Source organism: Dendrobates tinctorius, unplaced genomic scaffold (genome assembly GCF_039654945.1).
Source record: "Dendrobates tinctorius isolate UK_male_01 unplaced genomic scaffold, ASM3965494v1 ptg000071l, whole genome shotgun sequence".
Classification (NCBI taxonomy): Eukaryota; Metazoa; Chordata; class Amphibia; order Anura; family Dendrobatidae; genus Dendrobates; species Dendrobates tinctorius.
Genome location: NW_027361739.1, coordinates 11,588,671 through 11,614,688, shown reverse-complemented (window position 1 = coordinate 11,614,688; position 26,018 = coordinate 11,588,671). Strand labels below are relative to the sequence as shown.

The window sequence follows — 26,018 nt, the reverse complement described above, 5'->3', positions numbered from 1 at the left end:
CGCCACCCATACAGTGTGACTGAAAGCCGAATGCTGCCAGGGGGAATAAAGTTCATCTCTTCCCGACAGCGGGGTCTCAGTGCGGGTGCCGTACTGTATCAGAACGATTAACCAGCATATTAACCCCATATCTGCAGGTTAACATCGTTATTTTACATGACATAATAATTTACAAAAACATCTTAAAGTGATTAAGAGTGGGAAATCTTACAAATTTTCACTTATCTTTCGTATCCCTTTTAATAGCAATCAGTGAGCAGTCATATCGCCATTCTAATATTCCTTTCTAATCATTCATACATTCAGTACTCTGGATAAGCCCGGTGGCAACCCCTGTGGACAATAAATGCAGCTATATTGGCTGTCACCCAACTTTCCCACAATCAGATCCAAAAAGAGTCTGAATATAAACTGTTAACGTAACAGAAGAGGAGGACTCAGGGCGGCTGAGTGGTGCTGGGCGTGCAGGAGGACACAGGACTTTCTACCTTTTGTGTACTCACCGTCTCCCCAGTAACTACCAGTTCTCCCAGTCTGATCATTGCTTTCATTTGCTCTGGATTCCCCTGTTACAGCACAGCACTGAGTCGCCGCTCCTAGCCCTGTGCTTCGGTGGGTTGCCTCTTTGGTCAGTATGTTTAAGACATGGCCTGCAGATACCCCATACTACAGCAACCCAGGAGTACAGATCATCCCTCCTCCGGTAAGTCCACAGTACAGTATCACAATGTTGGGGTTTGGAATTTTTCATGGAAATTTTGGGTCCCTAACATGCTATATGTCACTTCTAATACTAGGGATTATTACGCAGTAAGGGGCCCTTAGACTCTGAAGGTACCAGGATCTGGGTGCTACTCATACCCCTTCAGCCATACAGCTACGTTTCACATCTTCAGGAACAGTTGGAGAGTTTTGGCTATATAAGGGAGGAAGCGTGATATTCGTGATCTTAATCTATAGGTTTGGGGTTGTCTCTTCCCGGATTTCTGTATATATAGACGCCGTTCTTTACTAACTTGTTCGGTCACAACAAACAAGAAATATTTTGATTTTTCGCCGTGGACCCCATCTCATCAATGTCTAGTCATTAGTTGTTAACTTCTCCTTTATGCCCTATAACTTCAGTGGGAAGCTGGTCATGCTTAGTGCCAACATTGCCTGAGCTTGCATGCGGGCAAGGCTGTAACCACCTCCAGGTTGTTACTTGCTAAGGCTACTTTCACACATCAGGTTTTCGGCGTCAGGCGCGATCCGGCGTCGTGCCGGAATGCCGGATCCGGCAAATGTTTTGTAAAACCTGATGTGCCGGATCCGGTTTTCTGCCGGATCCGTCTTGTTCTTGACAGACAAAACCGGATCCGTCTCATCCGGTTCATCCGTTTTTCTATCCGTTTTTCGACGGATTACGCCGGATCCGGTTTTTAAAATTGACCCTTGTGGCCTTCCGAACGGGATTGGCTACTGGAAAACTATATATAGCATGTTCCTACAGCCCTTCTTTGACAGGTTGTAGAGAAGAAAGTGCAGGTTGGAGAGAAGAGCAAGTTACTGGCGAAGATGGATGTTGTCATTGGAAATATTACCACTAGAAGTTCTGTGACGGTTTCAGGGACAATTTTCCACTATACTTTATGTCACCTCAAGGCAGAGTACACTGGGATGACAGAGTGTGAAAGATTTGTGCCCTAACCAAACTTGTGTACCTTCTGGACCAACAGTATATACCTTTGCCAACCAAAGTTGGCTATCTTGTCATGGTCTTACTATTTTTACCTTTAGGCCACAGGTGTGTACCTGGTTGTGTTTTATGCAAAGTATTTCACCTTTTAACAAAAGTTGTGTACATTGGTAGGAAATCACCAACAATAAACACAACTTTTTAGGTGAAATACTTTGCTTCAAACACAACCAGGAACACAACTGTGGCAAAAAGCTAAAATTTACCCACAGTTATATACCTGGTTTTGAATACCTTTTTACCTTTGAAATACCCTGTATTTAACCTTTTTTTTAAACACAGTTCGCCGCAGAAAGAAATGACAGACAACCATTGTGAAACGATAATTTAACTTTTATTTAAAATTTTTTTTTTTTTTGTAAAATGTTTTTAAAGTGCAAAAAACTTTTTTAATAAAGGTTTTAAACCCAATGGGCATTTTTATTACAAAAAACACACATTACAAATCTGTGTACTGTGGGGTGGAAATACTGCTGGAGGGGCTGCGGGACACTTCGACACTGGGTGTGTGGAGAGAGGACTGGGATCGTGGTGGGGAAGGAACAGTTAGAGGTGAAGGTGTGGAAAAAGCTACAGAATGGGTGGACATGTGGGAGGCAGAAGAGGTGGTGGGCGGTGGAGTGGAGGGTTGGGCAGGGACTGTAGGAGCAGATGATGTTGATGGAAAGTTGTATGGGGAAGGAGTTTGGTACGGGGAAGGAGTTTGGTACGGGGAAGGAGTTTGGTACGGGGAAGGAGTTTGGTACGGGGAAGGAGTTTGGTACGGGGAAGGTTGCTGGAAGTGGGGAGATGTCTGGTACTGGGGAGGTTGCTGGTACTGGTGAGGTTGCTGGTATGTAATAGGAGGGGGAGGATGGAAAGTGGCTGGAGGGGGTGCAGATGTAATAGGAGGGGGAGGATGGAAAGTGGCTGGAGGGGGTGCAGATGTAATAGGAGGGGGAGGATGGAAAGTGGCTGGAGGGGGTGCAGGTGGAGGAACTACAGTGGTGGGAGGTGGAGGTTGGGAGGTAACCTGCTGTAGAGCACCGTGGCACGAATGCATTACATGCATCTGCTGGGTAGGAGATAGTGTTGCCATGCGCTCCACAACAGACCTGAAAAAGGTGTGGTTTGGCGAAGATCTTGCTTCTGAATGCATGGTTTGCAGAAGTGTCTTCACCTCCAGAATGCTGGAGTTGATCTGCTGAAAGCCTGCGGAGATTTGCTCTGACAAGACTTTTAGACAGTTCTGGAAAGATGCATTCAGATGCAAGAAGTCTTGCGCATAACTCTTTTCCTGACCCCTCTGCCGCTGCCGCCCAGTACCCGCAGGTGTACTAGAGGTGGCAGGGGCAGAAGGGTGGGGTAAAGGGAAAGCGATCTCCTCACCAGCAGCTTCATGTAATGTAGGCGGCCACGATGCTCCTGTGCTGGTGGATGGGACAGATGGGTCGAATGTGTGGGAAGGCTGGGAAGGTGCAGATGTACCGGGGCGGTCGAAGTGTCCCTCGGTGCCAGTCTCCTCAGGGATCGCCTCAGAAGGGTCCAATCGTGCAGGCTCCCGAGTGCTGCTCACCGTGCTGTGGAATAAAGAGAAAAAAAAACAATTAAAATACTGACATGGTATGGCCCTGGCTGAAAAAAAAAAGTTACATCTAACATTTTTTTCACATGTGGTGTGTAATATTTACCTTCTGGTGAGCATTGTTTCCCGGAGGAACGACAGGGCTTGTGCGTACTTGTACTTGCTCCTGCGTCCTCCAGATCCACTCGGGGCCCGCATCTCTTTATTGAACTCCTTCTTGAAACGATCCCTCACAGACCGCCACCGATTCACAATTCTGTTCCCTGAAACGAGAAAGGAGTGGTTAGTATACAACATCAGTGTTTCACAAACTCCAGTCCTCATGGTCCCCAGGGGTCATGTTTTCAGGATTTCCATAGTAAATAGAAATCCTGAACACATGATCCGTGGGGACCACGAGGACTGGAGTTCGGGAAACACTGGTTTACATCAAGCAACCGGTACTGTATATACTTACGCTCTTTAATCTGGGCCCGAACATCGAGGTCCTCCCAGCGGCCCACAAGGAGCGAACAGATTTCCTCCCAGAGTCGTCGGGTAACGATCAGGTCAGCGTGGCGGCGGTCAGCCATATTCCAGAGCGGCTCCCTTTCTCTGACGAGATCGATGAGGTGGTTCACATCAATCCCTCCATCCTCACCGTCAGAGTCGGGAGCACGCTGTGAAGGCTGTTAAAGAAAAAGACAAAAATAACATAATTAGCCTCCACAAAAGAAATGAAATAAAAAGTGCAAAAAAACAAAGCAAAAATATTTATACTTACACGCTGGTGACCGCCGCGTTGCTGTCGCCGACGACCCTGGGAGGCACTGCGAGGACCTCTTGGCCAAGCACCAGATTGGGAAGACTAGAGAAGAAAACAAAAAATGTTATGTCTTTGGATGTAGGCATTTGTTTGCTGTGTGTGGTCTGCAGAACATTGTTTTCTATGTGTTGTGTGTAGTGTGATGTTGTGTTTCTGCGTTTGATGCAAAAAACTTACCAATTGTGAGCCCACTCCAGGTGTCTGTCCACCCCTTCCTTCTTCTTCTGGGAGCTCCTCTTCATCTTGTGATTCCTGTTTTGAAATAAAAGGCAATGAATAGACATATATTACAGAGATGATGGATTTTGAAAATAAAAACTTACCGTCAAACGCTGACGATGCGAGGGAGGGCTCCCAGAAGAAGATGTGCTGTCCTGTTGATGGCCAGACTCCATGGCTGTGGGTATTGCTGCTGCTGTTGCTGCTGCCAGTGATGCCATTTCTGCTGCTGCTGCATCTCTTTGGCGGCTGTTGAATAAAGAGAAACAAAGGGCCAATGAATATCTTGATATTCCATGGCCCTAGTTTGGAGGAATGGGGGATTTGATAATTACCGTCTCTCATCTGCTGCTGGACTCCCCTCCTCAGCATGTTCCATTTGCTGCTCCATTTGGGGTGGTGCTGATGGTGCTGCTGCTGCAGATGTCTGCTGCCTTCTCCTGCTCCTGGTTCTTGGCTTGGGTGGCATGTTGGGTGTGGCTGAGGGTCCCATTGTCTTGCTTTTATATATCTCCTGTGGGCAGAGCTACTGAGCATGCTCAGACCAAAAAACCGGATCCGGCCGCCGGATCCGGCGCATTGCGGCGCTCATAGGCTTTCATTGTGTGAAAAAGCCGGACGCGCCGGATCCGGCGTGTCCGGCTTTTTCGCCGGAGACAAAAAACGTTACAGTAGCCGTTTTTTCCAGACGCCGGATCGCGACACATTGCCGGATCCGGCGAAAACCGGATGAAACGCATGGCCATCCGGCGCGATCCGGCGCAAATGCAAGTCAATGGGGGGGAAACCGGATCCGGCATTGCATTTCGCCGGATCCGGTTTCTGTCAAAAGCGCCGGATCGCGCCTGACGGCGAAAACCTGATGTGTGAAAGAGGCCTAATCCTGACTATTGTCCTCATTCGGACCCTTTTGAAGGTCAAAACTTTGATATGCAGCAAATAAGGTTTTTTTCCAGGATTTCTAAAAATGCAGTCTGTTCAATCCCTGTCTGCTCCATTACCACCGGTCTGTGTTCGGCCAGGATCTACTTTCATGTAACCAGTGATTGGCTGTAGTATTCGCATTAAGTAGGAAGTCAGCAGATCACATCTGGGACCACCAGAACAGCGATGCTGGAGAGGCAGGTGATTGAAGACATAAGCATTTTTTTTTTATTTAACCTATTTCTCGATAAAATAATTACAAATCACAAAACATCCATGGTGAAAGTTCCTAAGGGTCCATTTACATGGAACGACCTGGGACACTAAACGCCTGCACAGTGCCCTCAACACACAGAGTATGATGATCCTACAGTACTCATCATGCAAAGTATGATATCCCCACACTGACCCCCACCAAAGTATGATGGCCTCGACACTGCCCTTAATGCAATATGATGGCCCCCACACAGCCCTCCATACACTCTGATGACCCTTCACACAGTATAATGGCCCTCAATACATTGTAATGGTCCTCATACAAGCCTCCACACAGTATAATGAACCCCGCACAACCCTCACATTGTATAATGACCAGCATACAGTATAATGGCCCACATTTGCCCTTCAACCAGCATAATGGCTCCCACATAGCTCTCCAGACAGTATAATTAACCCCGACATAGTCCTCCAAAAAGTACACTGGTATGTAAAAGTTTGGGCACCCCTGGTCAAAATTACTGTTATTGTTAACAGTTAAGCGAATTGAAGATTAAATTATCTCTAAAAGGCCTAAAGTTAAAGACGACACATTTGCTTAGTATTTTAAGCAATATATATATATATATATATATATATATATATATATATATATATATATATATATATATATATATATATATATATATATATATATATATAGTCATTTTTTACATTTTAAAAATTACAGAAAAGAAAATGGGCCGATGCAAAAGTTTGGGCACCGATGGAGATTTGTGTGCCCAGATAACTTTGACCAAGGTTTCAGACCTTAATTAGCCTGTTATGGCTTGTTCACTATCATCGTTAGGAAAGGCCAAGTGATGCAAATTTTCCAGCATTATAAAAACCCAGCCTTCTCCAACCTTGTGCCAAAAAAAACAGCAGCCATGAGTTCTTCTAAGCAGCTGCACAGCAATTTGAAAATGAAAATGGTGGAGGCCCAAAAGGCAGGAGAAGACTCGAAGAAGATAGCAAAGCTTTTTCAAGTTGCCATTTCCTCAGATCGAAATGTATTTAAGAAATGGAAGTTAACAGGAACAGTGGAGATCAAGATAAGATCTGTAAGACCAAACAAAATTTCAGTGAGAGATGCTCATAGGATTACTAGAGAGGCAAATCAGAACCCCCGATTGAATGCAAAACACTTTTTAAAAGATTTAGCAGAATCTGTAGTTGTGGTACATTGTTCTACTCTTCATAGAAACCTGCACAAATATGGCCTTCATGGAAGAGTCATCAGAAGAAACCCTCTCCTGCGTCCTCACCATAAAATTCAGCATCAAAAGTTATCAAAAGAACATCTAAACAAACTTGATGCATTTTAGAAACAAGTCCTGTGGACCGATGAGGTTAAAATAGAACTCTTTGACCAGAATAATCAAAGGTATGAGAAAAAAGGCCACAGAATTTCAGGTAAAGAACATCTTGCCAAGCATTAAGCATGGGGGTGAATCAATCATGCTTTGGAGTTGTGTTGCAGACAACGGCTTGGGGAACATTTCACGGGTAGAGGGTAGAATGGATTCAATGAAATTTCAACTAATTCCTGATGCAAACATAACACCATCTGTAAAAAGGGTGAAGTTATAAAGAGGATGGTTTCTACAAATGGATAATGATTCTGGGTCGCCCTCGCACACCCAGGGCAGCGGGGTACTCGGTACCGGGCCGGTGTCAAGGTGGGAATGTGTCACAGCAGCCGTGACCCGGTCCGTGGCCCTGGGCGCCCAATATCAATGGCAGTGATGTTAATGGTTTTAAAGTTTATTAGAATAGTTGGTGACGTCACCCGTGGTGTTTGGCAAGTAAGATGATAAGCCAACGCTGCATACAGATCCGCTGGGACTGAAGGTGTGGTGCAGCAGAGATGGTATAGCTCCCCACAGGTGGAGCTGTAGTCCCAGGGCAGTGTAGGTGCAATGGATGAGGAGAGGCGCAGAATGGTATTGATGCTGGTACTCAGGTGTAACGGTGCGGGAATAACTGGAGGACACCAGAGTATGCGGTTCCAAAGCTTTACTCACTGTTTGCAGTTCACACAACTGCCTGCCTCCGTACTGTGTTCTCCAGGTCAGGGCTCCAGCCAACCTCCAGGCAGGATAGGATTCTCCCTTCCACACTCCGCCAATAAGTACCTTCACTGAACGACTCCTCCAATGCGCCTTTAGGTGCGAAGCACTCCAGTACTTAGTTACCCTGGAATGCCTCTCTCTTTGTGTTCCTAGTCTTTACTTGTATGACAGACAGCTGTAGCCTGCTTCGGGGACTCCTCACTGCGTCCCGACTCTCTATTCAGTTGCTGTTGTGTCCCAAGTCTATGATGGGAGCAAGGCGTTAGCGGCTCACTACTCCTCCGGTGCCTGTTGCTGGACATAAAGGTCCAATCAACCTCGGGGACCGGGCATCGGCCTTTGCGCTCTCTGGACTGGAAGGGTTCTCTCTCTTTCTCAACCTGCTTCCCACCGTCCTTCTATTCTCCTTCGTTCCGATCTGTTCTCTCTCTCTTATGGAAGGTTAGGTTATCAATCTTATCAGTCTCTTTCTCTGGTCTTTCTCGTGCCAGCAGCCCAGATCACTGGGACCTGCTGCAGCACGTCCCTCAGACACCCATCTTCTCTCTTCTCTAACCAACTAACCACTAACTCTCACTCTTCCCACTCTTTTATATCATCTCACTCCACCCGCCTCCCAGCACATCTCGTGTTACGAAGCAGGGTTCCACGAGGGGTGCTCTGCTAACCCCCAGCCTGAAGCTGTTAGGTGGCCCCACTGAACTATCCTGTGTGTGGAATGCAGGTGTGGAGCGTGGTCAGGAGTTCCCACCTTACCTGGATGGTTGGGCACTACACCTTAGGAGAAGGTGCAGTACCTCTGTGGCGACTGAAGCCTCAGGGGCACCACAATTCTAAACACAGATCAAACTCCACAATAGACTACCTCAAAAGGCTCAAGCTGAAGGTTTTATAATGGCCAGCACAGTCTCCTGATCTGAACATCACTGAAAATATGTGGCTAGACCTCAAAATAGCAGTGAATGCAAGATGACACAGGAATCTTATAGAACTGGAAGAAAGCATTTACAAGCTGCGATACTTGCATAAGGGGGCACTACTAGGTGTAACCACTTTGCTCACTTTTTCTCTTGTAGGTTTTGTATGTTTTGTGGCCAATGAGAACATGCATTTATATGCTGCATGTATACCAACTCAAGCTCAATTTTTGTGTTTTTTCTTTGTATTGTTGCATTCTGTGAAAGCCGGGGTTTGGCGTCCCTCTCCTGAGCTGGAAATTGTATATAAGGCTTCACCAGACAGGTGTTTCACTGGTTGGGCCCATTCCTTTTTTCTGCACACACTGACGTCAACATTGACACATGGTAAGGTTTTAGGCTGTGTTCACACACAGCGTTTTTTTAGCGGTTTTCACTATAAAACCGCTAAAAATAAGCTTCCCAGTCCTTTGTATGCATTTTGCACTTTTTGTGCACATTGATCTGCTTTTTACCGCGAAAAAAACGCATCACGGTAAAAACGCAGCATGCACATTAATTTTGCGGATTTTTCCGCGGTTTAGGCTTCTTCCATGCGGTTTGAAACCGCTGCGGAAAAAAACGCATCAAAACCGCGCAAAAACCGCAGCGGAAAAATAGGTGCGGTTTCTGGGAAGGGATTCAGGTTTTTGAGCAGAAATTTTCTGCAACGTGTGCACTTAGCCTAAATATTAGACAGTGTAGGACTGTCCCGATCAGAATCACCTTGTTGTGGTGGGATGGCTTTTATGCTGTTTTTGTTGAAAAAAAGTATTACTAAAAACTCTGTTATTTAAATGCACTTTTTGCTTTTTATTTACTTAGTTACAGCAGAGTTTTTGCTCACTTTTTCTCTTGTAGGTTTTATATGTTTTGTGGCCAATGTGAACATGCGTTTATATTTTGCATGTGTACCAACTCGAGTCAAGCTCAATTTTTGTGTTTTTTTTCTAGGTACTAACCATGCATTATGCTCAAAATTTTGCATTGATCCATTTTCCTTTTTGTAATTTTTAATATGTAAAAAAAAATATATATATTTGTTTTGCCTAAAATACTAAGAAATTGTGTCATCTTTCGGTTTAGCCCTTTTAGAGATCATAACATTGTCAACTTGCTTAATTGTTCACAATAAAGGTAATTTTGACCAGGGGTGCCCAAACCTTTACATGCCACTGTATAATGGCCAGAAAATAGCCCTCCAACAAACAAACAGTACAATTGGCCCCCATATAGCCTTCTAAATAGTATAACTGGCCCTCACAAAGCCATAAAAATAGTGTAATTGGCCCACACATAGCCATCCAAACCGAACAATGGTCCCCACGTAGCCCTCCAAATAATATACTAGCCCCTACACAGTATGATGCTGCTCATATAGTCCTCCAAATAGTATAGTGCCCCCACATAGCCCTGCAAATAATATAGTGACCCCCACACAGCCATCCAAACAGTATAAGGTCCCTCACATAACCCTCCAAATAGTATAATATCCCCAACATAGTCCTCCAAAGAGTATAATGGACACTCCATTAATATACTTTGTAATTTAAAAAAAAAACAAAAAAAAAACTCCCCATTCCTCCACTACTTTGATCTCTGCACCATGTGGTCTAAAGCTCTAGACTGTCATTGTTCTTGGCAGCGCAGGTCCCGTTTCATAGAATGGTAGAGTTGGAAGGGACCTCCTGGGCCATCTGGTCCAACTCCTTGCTCAATGCAGGATTCGCTAAATCATCCCAGTCAGATGTCTGTCCAGCCTCTGTTTCATGACTTCTATTGAAGGAGAACTCACCACTTCTCGTGGCAGCTTGTTCCACTCATTGATCATCACTCTGTCAAAAAGTTTTTTCTAATATCTAATCTGTGTCTCCTCCCATTCAGTTTCATCCCATTGCTTCTAGTCTTTCCTTGTGCAAATGAGAATAAAGATGATCCTTCTACAATGTGACAGCCAGTGGCGTAACTACAAAGTTATGGGCCCTGGTGCGAACTTTCAAATGGGGCCCCCCCATGCCAAAATACACGCACATCTCCGCTCCATACACCTCATACACAAGCGGCTCGGCTCTGCTCACCCCATACACACACGGCTCCGCTCTGCACACGCCATACACACGCGGCTCCGCTCTTCACACCCCATACACACGCGGCTCCGCTCTGCACACACACAGCTCTGCTCTGCACACCCCATACACACACACACATCTTCGCCGCTCCGTACACCTCGTACACACACAGCTCTGCTACATCCACCCTGTAAACCCCCCTTGACCCCACACAGAAACTTTACCTCATCCAGCATCATGTCACCCAGCACAGCAGAATCCTGCAGACAGGCCCCTGATCATGTGACCCCTGACTCCTCCCCTCCTGTGACCTCATCAGAGGTCCTGTGTGCACAGAAAAGGATTTTGTTGCAGGCTGCGGTGGGTCTGTATGGGATGGCGAGGATGGGGTGCATGGGGGTGTGGCGGCTCAGTGAGGGACACGTGGAGGTCAAAAACGGGACTTCACACGAGAATCGGCACGGTTGGGAGATATCACGGTCTGACCCGCTGGGCCCCTGACTCCCCCCGGGCCCAGTCGCAGTGGCAACCACTGCAATCGTGCTAGTTACGCCCCTGGTGACAGCCCTTGAGATATTTGTAGACAGCTATTAAGTCTCCTCTCAGTCTTCTCTTCTGCAAGCTAAACATTCCCAAATCCTGCAACCTTTCCTCATAAGACAGGGTTTGCAGACCGGTCACCATTCTGGTCGCTCTTTTCTGAACTTGCTCCAGTTTGTTGATGTCTTTTTTAAAATGTGGTGCCCAAAACTGGACACAGTATTCCAGATGAGGTCTGACCAAAGAGGAGTAGAGGGAAATAATGACTTCACGTGACCTAGACTGTATGCTTCTGTTAATACATCCTAGGGCAATGTGATGCTGAGAACGATGAGCTTTTGAACAGCACAAAAGATGATTTCACACAATGATCGAGCGATTTTCTTGTTCGTGGAGTGATCGGTAGCTTATTTGCCCTACAAAACACAAGGACCTATCAGTTTTCTAAGTGCTTCCTCCACCGCTATCTTATCTCAGAGAACTAATACCATGGAGACATGAATGCTTGAATTGCCCTGAGGATATTTGACTCCATACATATTAATCTAACAACAGCTGAACTCCCCAATATTGGAGGGATTGTTTGACAGTCTAATGTTTAAAGGGAATATGTCAGCAGGTTTTGTAATCTGTCAGCAGCACATGTAGGGACGGAGACCCTGACCCATACCATGTATCACTTAGTTTACTGAGTGCAGCAATTTTGATAGCATCACAGTTTTCTCTGCAGCAGATCTAGCAGCGCTCAGTATGTTGACTTTTGTATAACCCACCTACACCACTGATTAGCAGCTTTCTGCCAATGTACACTGTATGTTGACGGAAAGCTACTTATCAGTGGTCAGTGAAGTAGTTGGACCAGGAGCCACAAAGCAGCTTGTCCTGTAGTGACAATCCCCTGCTGATAAAACACTGATTTTTTGACACAGCTTAGTAAGAGACACATCACTGGAATCAGGCTCTCTTCCCCTACATTATGCTGACAGGTTCTCTTAAGGGGCTGACACGGATATACAGAGAGGAGCTAGAGTGTCTGAGTTCTCCTACTCCTGCTCTGAAAAGCACTTCACCTTCTTATTAAATGGTGTAAATTTCTTTTGGCAGTGCAGGGGTTCATCTGCTCTATTGAGAGCACTTGGAGCTAAGGTTCTCAGCTGTGCACTGTAAGCCACTCCCATCCCCTATATAATCTGGGTCCTGACTAACACACATTCTCAGAACTAGCTTTTGCTGCATGGCTGGAGGTGTTGTTGGTTATTATTGGAGAAGGCGATTGGTGGATTTATTTGAGACTGTTGCTAGGTTTTGAGTGTGATAATTCCCTTACTTCTCCTACTTTGGTTTAATCCCATCCTCCACTCCCCAGTGTATACCTCTGTTATATGTGCCACTATATTTGTATGTTTGATATTTTTCTTTACTCCTGTTTGTATTACCTTGTTAATCTGGTTGGTGCACTACAATACACCACTAATCCCCCTCTTCCCTGGGTGGGGGAAGGGTACAAACTGAGGGAGGTTTCAGAAGCTAAGGCAAGGTATGTGGCCCCAGCATCTTCACATTATTATTATTATTATGCATTTATATAGCGCCATTTATTCCATGGCGCTTTACATGTGAAAAGGGGCAAATATAGACAAGTACAATAAACAGGAGCAATACAAGACACACAAGTACAGAAGGAGAGAGGACCCTGCCCGCGAGGGCTCACAGTCTACAGGGGATGGGCGAGGATACACTAGGAGAGGGTAGAGCTGGTCGTGCGGCGGTTCTGTAGACTGAGGATCACTGCAGGTTGTAGGCTTGTCGGAAGAGGTGGGTCTTCAGGTTCTTTTTGAAGGTTTTCATGGTAGGCGAGAGTCTGATGTAAGTCAGAAGTAACCCAGGGAAGAGGATGAGCTAGGGCGCCCCCTAGTGTTACGGACAGGGAAGTAACCCCTGGTCCCGGGACACTCGATAACAGAGTCGTGACAGGGGCCCTTCTCAATTCTCTATCGGCCAACCCAAGTTGGCAAAGAGAGCTGTCAGAAAAACATGGATAACTATATATTGTGTACGAGGCCTTTATTATTATCTCAAAGTTCTGAGAGAATTGCCACTGGCCTGAGATAATCTCCTTTTTCATTTTATTTCTATATTTGCCCCATCCACAGTTATCATCGATGTAATAAATACACAGTATGATGGATATTATGGGAATCATTCCAGCTGTGTCTTTGCTTTCATTGTTCAGGTTTCTCAACAGCCGACTATCATCCAACAACTTCCAGCAGATTTCATCCCTCCTCTGTCTCATCCGATCCGATATGGTCGGGCTAAAGAAGGTGAGAGTGGATTTCGCTATAGTACATGCATGATGGTCATTGCACCCCTCCCCTTTTCATCATGACCCATGATCCTGTAGCAGGAAAATGGAAACCTTATTCACAAGCTCCATTCTGATTGATCACTAGTGAAATCCTTGCGGAGCCTTGAAATGGAATAAGTGCAGCCAGAACCTATGGCTCCTTCTACCCAAAGACTTTTTCCAGAAACTTCTATCTTCACTATTTGTCTTCATACTCATGTTTCTCTTACTTGCAGATTTGATAGAGCTGATGATGATCCAGAACGCCCAAATGCATCAAGTTATAATGAACAACATGACAATGTCTGCTCTTTCCAGTTTTGGATATGGTTCTACACCACCTGCCCCCATGGTAAGTGTTACTAGTAGTGTAGGATGGGGCACTTCCTTTAAAGAGTCTATGAAAGTTGGGTTGATGTGAGAAATATAATGGCAGCCATAGTGTTGTCATCTCTCACATGTACAGATATAAATATAAAGAAATTAATGGCTCTAGGACTTTTAGGCACTGCAACTCCTGTGTTCGCTAGCAAAATCTGAGACCCCTGTATATTTAATATCAAGGATATGTGCACACAACCACTTTGTTTTTTTACCCTTTTTTTTACGTTTCCGGAGTGCTTTTTTATGTTTTATCCAGCATTTGTGTGCTGTCTTTTTTACTGAAAATTTCTGGCCTTTTTTATTTAACTCCATACAACAATGAAGAAACTACTAGTGGCTTTTCAAGCAAGAATGCTAGCAAAAAAGGTCAAATAGATGCCCAGGCATGTATTGAGTCTTCCCATTGACTTCCATTATAAAGCATACAGGTGCTTGTTACGGGCTTGCGGAACGCACCAAATAATAAAGATGGAATAAGGTGCTTTCACAGCCCGGGGTCCACCGTGCATAGATGTTAAACTGCTGCTCGGTAATGGCGGAGAACTAAGTGAACACTGGGGAGATATCGGTTGACAAGGTGTGCACAGGGGCGAACTCTGTTACCTCACAGAGCCGCTGAAAAAAATGCAGGAACCTGTTAATACTTGCAGGGCTCGGCTGGGTGAGCACTAACTAACGGTCACAGAACTCTGCCCTAGACTACTAGCGCTCGGCGCCGCAGCTGCGGTGCCAGCAAGATAACGGAAAATATAAATTGCACCAAGTGCGCACTGCACCACTCCGAGGGACGCCAATAACCACCCAGAGCAGGTAGGAAAGCGCTTAACTAGCGCACGGCACCGCTGTAAGGAACACAGCTGCTCGTGTGGTGCAGAGGTGCCTTGTGCTGGACGGCACTGTATGGCGCTAACACTCATGTGGAGAGCGGGATGCTCTGTGGCCCATAGACTATGCCACTACTGGCGCGGACTCTGACTCTGTAATCCCTATACCATACACAACCAAAGGGAGGGGATCTTAATGAGTCAGTCACCAGTCTCATGCATCCATCTTCACACACACACACACAACTACCCATAAGAGTCTATTCTAGCGCAGCGCCGAGCGGCCATGCGGCTCTTTTTTAGCGGCGTCCTTCCGGGACCTTCCTAGTAGTGGACCAATCCGAGCAGGAACGGGACCTGCGCATGTAACCTCCAACCTCCAATGAGAGGTCGTCCCACGGGCATGCTCAGTACCCAAAAGACAGGACTTAGTCCCAGAAGCGTCTACTTGCTGCTGACTCAAGCATGGAGTTATAGCAGAGCCAGAAGGAGCAAGCAGACGCCTAGCATCAGCCTGGGCAAGACGTCTAGACCGACCTCTCTGCTGAGCAGGAATCTCTGCGGAGGACATGGCTTGAGATTCCCCCTGTGCAGTGGGGGAAACTCGACGCCTAAGGCCTGGATCACACTTCTGTTTTTTAAAATCCGTCGTTTTCCGTTAAAAAACGGATCCGCCATTTTTTTGGAGGATACGTTTTTTGGTCCCATAGACTTCCATTAGCGGTTACCGCGGATCCGTCAAAAAAACGGATCCGTTTGCGGTAAAACGGAAACGGATCCGTTTTTTAACACAAACGGATTCAAAAAACGGATGGCGGATGCCAAAAAACGGATGTGTGAAACAGGCCTAACAGTGCTTCTGACAAAATTAGAATATCAACAAAAAGTTAATTTATTTCACTTCTTCAATACAAAAAGTGAAACTCATGTATTGTATAGAGTCATTACAGACAGAGTGATCTATTTCACGTGTTTCTTAATATTGATGATTATGGTTTACAGCCCATGAAAGCCCAAATATCATTATCTCCGTAAATTAGAATACTTTATAAAACCAGCTTGAGAAATGATTTTAAAATCCGAAATATAATAATATATATGAGTTTTACTTTGTGTATTGAAGAACTGAAATAAATTAACTTTTTGATGATATTCTAATTTTGTGAGAAGCACCTGTAGATAGTCTATAGAGCCAAAATACCTGAAGAATGGACCTGTCACTTCTTTTACCCGCTTGGTGTATTTTGAAACCAGATACTTGATGATTCCACCAGCAGAATAGTAGGTGCAGCTCTGGAGTATAATACAGGATGTAACTCGGGATCAGTACAGGATAAGTAATGTAATGTATGTACACAGTGACTGCACTAGCAGAATAGTAAGTGCAGCTCTGGAGTATAATACAGGAGGTAACTCAGAATCAGTACAGGATAAGTAATGTATGTACACAGTGACTGCACCAGCAGAATAGTGAGTGCAGCTCTGGAGTATAATACAGGATGTACAGTTAGGTCCATATATATTTGGACAGAGACAACATTTTTCTAATGTTGGTTCTAGACATTACCACAATGAATTTTAAACAAAACAATTCAGATGCAGTTGAAGTTCAGACTTTCAACTTTCATTTGAGGGTATCCACATTAAAATTGGATGAAGGGTTTAGGAGTTTCAGCTCCTTAACATGTGCCACCCTGGTTTTAAAGGGACCAAAAGTAATTGGACAATTGACTCCAAGGCTATTTCATGGACAGGTGTGGGCAATCCCTTCGTTATGTCATTCTCAATTAAGCAGATAAAAGGCCTGGAGTTGATTTGAGGTGTGGTGCTTGCATTTGGAAGGTTTTGCTGTGAAGGAAATATGCGGTCAAAGGAGCTCTCCATGCAGGTGAAACAAGCCATCCTTAAGCTGCAAAAACAGAAAAAACCCATCCGAGAAATTGCTACAACATTAGGAGTGGCAAAATCTACAGTTTGGTACATCCTGAGAAAGAAAGAAAGCACTGATTAACTCATCAATGCAAAAAGACCTGGGCGCCCACGGAAGACAACAGTGGTGGATGATCGCAGAATAGTCTCCATGATGAAGAGAAACCCCTTCACAACAGCCAACGAAGTGAACAACATTCTCCAGGAGTAGGTGCCTCAATATCCAAATCTACCATAAAGAGAAGACTGCATGAAAGTAAATACAGAGGGTTCACTGCACGGTGCAAGCCACTCATAAGCATCAAGAATCAAAAGGCTAGACTGGACTTTGCTAAAAAACATCTAAAAAAGCCAGCACAGTTCTGGAAGAACATTTTTTGGACAGATGAAACCAAGATCAACCTCTACCAGAATGATGGAAAGAGAAAAGTATGGCGAAGGCGTGGTACAGCTCATGACCCAAAGCATACCACATCATCTGTAAAACACGGCGGAGGCAGTGTGATGGCATGAGCATGCATGGCTGCCAGTGGCACTGGGTCACTAGTGTTTATTGATGATGTGACACAGGACAGAAGCAGCCGAAAGAATTCTGGAGGTATTCAGAGCCATACTGTGTGCTCAGATCCAGCCAAATGCAGCCAAACTGATTGGTCATCGTTTCATACTACAGATGGACAATGACCCGAAACATAAAGCCAAAGCAACCCAGGAGTTTATTAAAGCACAGAAGTGGAATATTCTTGAATGGCCAAGTCAGTCACCTGATCTCAACCCAATTGAGCATGCATTTCACTTGTTAAAGACTAAACTTCAGACAGAAAGGCCCAGAAACAAACAGCAACTGAAAACCACCGCAGTGAAGGCCTGGCATAGCATCAAAAAGGAGGAAACACAGCATCTGGTGATGTCCATGAGTTCAAGACTTCAGGCAGTCATTGCCAACAAAGGGTTTTCAACCAAGTACTAGAAATGAACATTTTATTTACAATTATTTAATCTGTCCAATTACTTTTGGTCCCTTTAAAAACAGGGTGGCACATGTTAAGGAGCTGAAACTCCTAAACCCTGCATCCAATTTTAGTGTGGATACCCTCAAATGAAAGCTGAAAGTCTTAACTTCAACTGCATCTGAATTGTTTAAAATTCATTGTGGTAATGTGTAGAACCAAAATTAGAAAAATGTTGTCTCTGTCCAAATATATATGGACCTAACTGTAACTCAGGATCAGTACAGGATAAGTAATGTATGTCAAATGGTCATTACTCCATGCTAATTCTCTTGGATCTCTCTGCAGCATTCGACACTGTGGATCATCAGCTCCTCCTCACTATGCTCCGTTCCATTGGCCTCAAGGACACTGTTCTCTCCTGGTTCTCCTCCTATCTCTCTGACCGCTCCTTTACTGTATCTTTTGCTGGTTCCTCCTCCTCTCATCTTCCCCTTACTGTTGAGGTTCCTCAAGGATCAGTCCTAGGCCCCCTCCTCTTCTCTTTGTATACTGCCCCTATTGGTCAAACAATCAGTAGATTTGGTTTCCAGTACCATCTCTATGCTGATGACACCCAATTATACGCTTCTTCTCCTGACATCATGCCAGCCTTTCTAGAAAACACCTGCGATTGTCTAAACGCTGTGTCTAATATCATGTCCTCACTATATCTGAAACTGAACCTGTCAAAGACTGAACTCCTTGTGTTTCCTCCCGCTACTAATGTACCTATACCCGACATTGCCATTTCCGTGTGTGGTTCTACTATTACTCCCCAGCAACATTCCCACTGTCTTGGGGTCATACTTGACTCTGAGCTTACCTTTGTCCCCCACATCCGATCACTGGCTCGCTCTTGTTATCTGCACCTCAAAAACATTTCTAGAATTCGACCTTTTCTTACTTTTGACTCTGCAAAAACTCTTACTGTTTCTCTTATTCATTCTCGTCTCGACTATTGTAACTTTCCCCCCTCCAATCTGTCTTGAATGCAGCTGCCAGGATCATATTCCTCGCCAATCGTTACACCGATGCCTCTACCTTGTGCCAGTCATTACACTGGCTACCCATCCACTCCAGAATCCAGTACAAACTTATTACCCTCACCCACAAAGCTCTTCATTGCTCAGCACCACCCTACATCTCCTCCCTTGTTTCAGTATACCATCCTACCCGCGCCCTCCGTTCTGCTGATGACCTGAGGTTAGCATCCTCAATCAGAACCTCCCACTCCCATCTTCAAGACTATACACATGCTGCGCCAATTCTTTGGAATGCACTTCCCAGGTCAATACGATTAGTCCCCAATCCCCACAATTTTAAGCGTGCCCTGAAAACGCATTTATTCTGATTGGCCTACCGCCTCAACACATTAATCTAATCTATCCCTATGTGGCACAGCCAAAAGTTTTTTACCATAACCAGGTTCCCCGCATCATGTTCCCACATGCTTTATGCATCCATTAGCCCTCTGCATCCGTACTGTTACACACTTAACATTATTGCTGGTCCATACAATCAGGGCAACTATTACCACCCACCTTTCGGGTCTTTTTTCCTCATAGATTGTAAGCTTGCGAGCAGGGCCCTCATTCCTCTTGGTATCTGTTATGATCTATGTGATTATTGTTACGCTGTAATGTCTATTGTCTGTACAAGTCCCCTCTGAAATGTAAAGTGCTGCGGAATATGTCAGCGCTATAGAAATAAAATTTATTATTATTATTGTATGTACACAGTGATTCCACCAGCAGAATAGTCAGTGCAGCTCTTGAGTATAACACATGATGTATCTCAGGATCAGTACAGGATAAGTAATATATGTACACAGTGTGACGCCTAGGGGATGGCGTGCTTCAGAGAGTGGACCCTCTAGGTCACGGCACTGAAGCTCCCCCGAGTGAGCAGACCAGGTTGAGCCAACCCCTGTAGAGAGAACGTTAGGGGCAGACCCGAGGGAGTCAGATACTGCGACAGCTGGCACCAAGAGGGATGGCTCAAGGGGAGGCAGAAAAGCCATGCGGACTGGACTAGGGGAACAGGTGGGGCCCAACCAGGACGGAACTACCAGGACGGGACAGGACTATCAGGACGGAGCAGGAGGTCAGGATAACAGGATGGAGGAGGCAAGGAGAACAAGGACGGACTAAATAACAAAGAAGGTAGTGGGCAGAACCTACAAACAAGGCCAGGACTAACGCATAACATGCACACGATAATCAGGCGCCTCCAATATGGAGGAGCCACCTGATTGCAGCACTAGTGCTTCCGGGGCAGATGCTGACAGGGTTAAAGGAGCTGGGGAGCGCGCGCCCGTGGCCTAAGGCGCATGCGCGGGCCCGCTGCCGGCCGGAAGGCCGACAGTAAAGGTGAGAGGCCGGGACCCACGGGTAGCAGGACGTGGGAGCAGCGCAGCGTGAGGCTGGCAGGTGAGTGGGAAGGCGCGAGGTGGGCACGGTAGCGGATGCCGTCATGACACACCAGAAGAATAGTGAATGCAGCTCTGGAGTATAATACAGGATGTAACTCAGTGTCAGTACTGGATAAGAAATGTTTCTCCATTGTTTCAGTGAATGGGAATGCGCTGCACTCTCAGGCACCGCCAAAACCGAATTTACTATGTTATGCCTGGGAACAAGGTGTTCATTGGAGAGTTGCAGCTTTTTCGTTTATCTGATTGACAACCAGATGACAACAATTACCGTAGATATTAATTATCTATCCCAGAATTAGGCTATCAATGCTACAGTCAAAGAAAACTCTTTTTAAAGGGAATCTGTCACGCTTTTTTTGGACTATCAGCTGCCGAAATTGACATCAGGGGCTTATCTACAGCATTCTGTAATGCTGTAGATAAGCCCCCAATATAACCTAAAAGATAAGAAAAACACATTAGATTATACTCACCGGAGGGGGCGATCAGGCGCCTCCCATCTTCATATGATGCCGTCCTCTTCTTCCCTTCCTGCAGTAGCTTCGACTCCGGCGCACTGCTCTGCCCTGTTGAGGGCAGAGCAGAGTCCTGCAGTGTGCAGGCGTCGGGAGAGGTCTGGCGCCTGCGCACTGCAGTATTCTGCTCTGCCTTCAACAGGGCAGAGCGCCTGCGCCGGAGCAACTACAGGAAGAGAAGAAGAGGACAGCATCGTATGAAAATGGGAGGCGCCGGATCGGACCGCGACACCCATCGGACTGGACCGCCCCTCCGGTGAGTATAATCTAACGTGTTTTTCTTATCTTTCAGGTTACATAGGGGACTTATCTACAGCATTACAGAATGCATTACAGAATGCTGTAGATAAGCCCCTGATGTCAATGCCTGCAGCTGATAGTCCAAAAAAAGGGTGACAGATTCCCTTTAAACATATATCAGACATTATCTTCTCTCTTTCTTATAGCCAAGTATCCTGCCAGTACAAATGGAAGACGACGAACCAATCATCTTCCACCATCACTACGAATCCTACCCAGCCAGCTACCCGACATACCCAACATATCCCACCCTACCTCCTATGGCACCTGTGCATCACCGTGAGCCAACCGTGCGACACATCAATCAAGACACACACCCAGCTTCACCCCTACGTCACACAGACCAGTGAGAAGCTTGTTTACTTGTAAATGATGACTGAAATAAAGTCCTATCAGTTTCCAATCACATCTGAATATGATCTTTCATGATTTAAGAAAATCCGTGCAAATCTCTCCCCTATGCTTGACCTGGAAGCTCTGCTTGTTGAGAATGGCTGATGTTAGAACTCAAGGTCATCACTAGCTCATCAGAAAATGCATATTTCTTATCATAGTCACAAATGCCATATCCGTAAAGGGATTGTCCACCTTTGAAAACATTTTTTTTTTTACTTAAATACATGTAATTTAGACTAAAAACCTTTTTTTTCTATTGGATTTCATTAAAATTTTGCACCAGCCTCTGTGTGTTACACTTTTACTGGCTGCAGAATGAGTTAACTGAGAATCTGTCAGTCAATGACAGTCTAACAGAGAATTTGTAACTTTTTTCTGAGCTACTCTCAGCTCATTTATGACCACAGTCCACATTAGAGTTAAATGAGCAAGGAATCAAAAAACCTGTAAAAGCCAAAACAGTGCAAAACTTTTCATGAATCCCAATTGCAAAAATGATTTGTAGACGCAAATACATGTATACACATACACAAAAATAGTAGAATAGAGATGTAAAACCACTTTAAGCCTCCCTCACATTACTTGAGGTTAGTGATGTAACTATACGGGCCATAGAGGTAGCAGTCAATAGAGGTCTTAGTGCTTCAAGGGGTCAGAGACCCCTCTGTCACAGAAAAGGACACTCAAGTTATAAGCGGTGGTGCAAAATAACACGGCACAGTTTTATTGATAAGTCAGCATGTGAAAATAGAAAGGATGGCCATCTTTTCTGTACCTATGTCATATGGTTCTTAGCACTGAATCTGCTAAGAACCATAGGACATAGGCCGTGATCAAGGTCTGAGGCAGTCGAAACATTGACTTTTCAAGTGAGCACCGTGACATTTTGTACTAATGTTTGGAGGAATGTTCCTACTACAGAACACCTCTGTCTTCTAGCTAGGAGTGCCGACCTAAACTTTGATTGCTCACACTATAAATGTGACTTGGCAAGTGGGGCGGAACATATTACACTTTCAGCATTAAGGTTCAGAGGCTTCTTGAGGGACACCATGATGGATTGGCCCACCAGATAGTTTTGAATTACTATTCTCTAGTTATGCCAAAATGTGAGTCAACCTCTAAGTAACCTCTGCTGCTTTTGAGTTCTGTGGACATGTCTCATATACTGTATAACCTTGGCTTACGTGAGGATCCTTTTGTTGTAAGGTGACCCAATATGGTCCTACATGTAGGAAGCATTTATATGGTAGGATCAGTATAATAAGGCATAGGTTCCATTTATTATATGGTTTTCTTTAAAAAGGTTGTCCACTACTTTAGTATTGATGACCTATCCTTAGGGTAGGTCATCAATATCTGATCGGTCAGGGTCCGTTACCCCCGCCGATCAGCTGTTATCGGTTTCGTCTGTAAGCATTCACTTGCGGAGCTGGCCGACTTCGGATAGTGCCCGGCACAGGGTACTATGCCTCCTACTGATTTGAATTGGAGGCGGATGTGCAGTACCCCACCTTGGCCAGAAGATGGCCAACCCTGCAAATGACCTCTTCCAGCCAGTGGCCACCAACACCAATAGCAGCTGTTCGGCAAGGGTGCTGGGTGTTGGACCCCGACCAATCAGACATTGATGATCTATCCCAAGGATAGGTCATCAATAGTAAAGTAGTGGACAGCTTCTTTATGGAGGTACTGTCACCAGGTCAAAAGTCTCAATTTTTAGCTCTTATTTTATTCCCTAATTTTTATAGTGTTTACTAAAGATGTGTGGCGAACAGGATTCCTTGGGAGCGTGCATTATTACCCCGTGAGCCACACTCCATTGGTAACTAGCATAGAAATTAGCAGTAAATAAAATGGAAAACAACAGGAATAAAATAAGACACTTATGAGCTGGTGATAGATAAGGGGCTGTGAACCCTTGTTTATACTTTAAATTAGAATATATAGGCTTCATAGATGGGGGGTCCTTCACTCAAGACCTCCTCTATTAGCTAGTGCAGAGAACTACTAAATAAGAGCAGCTCCCATTCAGATAGCCTTGTATTACTTTCATATCAATGGCTAAACATAAATCTGCCAACTATTAACCCATTTAATATTGATACAGTATCTGGTAAGATCTCGTCATGTAATAAATTACAATATGTCCTTACAGACGGGCAGTGCCACCACCGCCACCCCTGAGTGCCACCAGCACGGTAGGAGCCGACATCCCTCCGGCTTCAGGTAAATGAGCTGCACTTAGCATACTGTGGGGAAACATGGGCCATTGACGTATCTCACACATCTGCTTCATGTTCTTTCAGAATATTATGACCTAACTGAAGCAAGAATGGGATAAACCTGGAAGATGTCTTATTAATATATATATTTATTATTTAATCTACATTGAGGTCCTCCTGTATATAAAGCCTTCACAAGCAGATTTTTGTACAATTAAATTTATCTATTATATGACTGAGCCCTAACACTCACACTGGGATGAACAAAAGGGAGATGTTAAATCTGCACACTACTGGTTAACCTACAGACTAGGCAAATCCCTATCCTGACCCTGATTTGTCCCTGCCTGACCGCGGGTGTTGCATTCTACATTTATGCAATGGCGCCCCAACTCAAAGTCGTCTGACCTTGAGGGTCCTTAATTGCACCCTCAGCTATACACATAGTGTAACCTAAAACCACCACAACAGAATGGAGTGAACATAGACAGAGACACAGGGCTAAAGACTTGTTCACACAGTCATACATAAAGGATGGAAGAAAAAGAAAGGAACCCAAAAACACCTTTGGTATACATGAAGACAACCAGACCTTGAATGTAACAAAATGGGAAAAGTGTTGGAACACAGCAAACAAACCACAGGAGAAGCGATAGGAAAAACCTCAGCAAGATAATCCTTGACTGGGGCCCTGAGACGCCAAACATACATCTAACTTGGAAAATAACCAGCAAAGACTGCATGTGTGGGAGATTATACGAACCCCTGCAAAGATGTGAAAGAGAAAACACCTGCCTAGAAGAAACACAGCAAAGCAAAGACAAGAGCATAATCAGCAGTTGGACAGGGACAAAACAGGATGTGGTTCAATAGAGAGGGGAAAAAAGGTTGAATTTGATGGACCTATGTCTTTTTTCAACTTAAAGGGAAACTGTCACCTATTTTTCGCCTATCAGCTGCCTGCACCGCCATCAGGGGCTTATCTACAGCATTCTGTAATGCTGTAGATAAGCCCCCGATGTAACCTGAAAGATAAGAAAAACAAGTTATATTATACTCACCGGGGGGCGGTCCTGATCCGTTCCGGGTCCGATGGGTGTCACGGTCCGGTCCGGCGCCTCCCTTCTAACGGTGGCGTCCTCTTCTTTGCTGCCTGTTGTGGCTCCTGCGCATGCGCACTGCTCTGCCCTTTTGAGGCCAGAGCAGAGTACTGCAGTGCGCAGACGCTGGACCTCTCCCGGGAGCCGTGACAGGAAGGAAAGAAGAAGACGTCACCATTAGAATAAGGGAGGCGCCGGACCGGACCGCGACACCCATCGGACCCGGACTACTCCTGGGTGAGAATAATCTAACTCTTTTTTCTTATCTTTCAGGTTACATCGGGGACTTATTTACAGCATTTCAGAATGCTGTAGATAAGCACCTGATGTCGGTGCCGGCAGCTGATAGGCGAAAAATAGGGTGACAGATTCCCTTTAAATAACCATGTAGCTATGAGGGCACATCGTCTTCTGTAAAGAATTGATGTGCCACCAATAACAATGAGATTCTATCATACAGAACAATTGAATTAACGATTGTTCTGCGCACAAATAATTCTAGTGATCCTGTCTAAATAAGCCATTAAATGTCTGACGATTGGTGGTCATTGAACTATGGCATTTGGCACCTTTAAAATCCTCTGTTGCAAAGGTGTCATCTGTAATGGGGCCCCAGAGACATGAGGAAAGACAGAGAAAGCAAACAGAGCTACACAAGCTAATCCGTCCACTAATCATCACTGTCATTATTTGCGTAGTCTATGGAGTCAGGAGAGATGTTGTGTTTCACCTGCCCTAGAAATCTGGACTACAATGTAAGCAGATTGGACAATCCAGATCTGATTACGCAGAACATGTCATTTGACTTAGCATGTACAATGACTAATGTTTAAGAACTGTTTACCTGGTTATGACAAGTGCTTTATACACATCCTCACTTATTGTATACACCCATCACATTCATTTCTTCTGTCGTTGCATAGAATCAAGACTAACTGTAGCCAAGTGTTTGACCCCAGAGCAGAAACTGATCGCTTGCTTGTTTCTATAGTGGCAATAAGCTGTTGTTCAAGGTAACATGAATAGAAGAGAGAAGGTTACATAATAAAAATCAAAATAGACACCGAGCTCTGTTGTAGTGCCAGATATCATCTAGGGCACAAGAGAATGGTAATTCTTAACACATGAGATGATTATCCACTCCTTTATCTTCTAGCAATGTACTTCATTTATAGAGAGGAATCATCCAACCAATTGTATAGGGGATGTAACCAGTCAAGGTTGGTTCTTATTTCTCCAACAGCTTCAAAGCATCCACATAATCTGCCTCATTGATACATATGCATCTAAGCATGTCCAACAGAGATATTGGGATGCTTTCAAGAATAGTTTATTTTTTATCAATTAAAATGCAAAATGGACTAACAAAAGAGAAATCTATTCAAATCAGTATTTGGAGTCACCGACCTTTGCACTCAAAACAGTAT

General features: G+C 44.9%; 1 protein-coding gene across 1 annotated transcript; it reads left to right on the top strand.

Annotated features, from left to right (window-relative positions):
- The first annotated feature begins 456 nt into the window (after nucleotides 1-456).
- LOC141096119 (proline-rich protein 29-like) lies at nucleotides 457-24,463 on the top strand. Its single transcript, XM_073582526.1, has 6 exons — nucleotides 457-703; nucleotides 13,379-13,469; nucleotides 13,729-13,844; nucleotides 21,017-21,216; nucleotides 23,425-23,495; nucleotides 23,576-24,463. The coding sequence occupies exons 1-6, from the start codon at nucleotides 635-637 to the stop codon at nucleotides 23,608-23,610; spliced, it is 582 nt and encodes a 193-aa protein (XP_073438627.1). The 5' UTR covers nucleotides 457-634; the 3' UTR covers nucleotides 23,611-24,463.
- Nucleotides 24,464-26,018: the final 1,555 nt, after the last annotated feature.

Bases quoted from the DNA above. Each gene is read 5' to 3' on its own strand.
- LOC141096119 (XM_073582526.1), top strand. From the start codon at position 635: ATGTTTAAGACATGGCCTGCAGATACCCCATACTACAGCAACCCAGGA. The intron at 13,845-21,016 runs GTAAGTGTTACT...TCTTTCTTATAG, and splicing joins CTACACCACCTGCCCCCATG to CCAAGTATCCTGCCAGTACA. The intron at 23,496-23,575 runs GTAAATGAGCTG...ATGTTCTTTCAG, and splicing joins CGACATCCCTCCGGCTTCAG to AATATTATGACCTAACTGAA.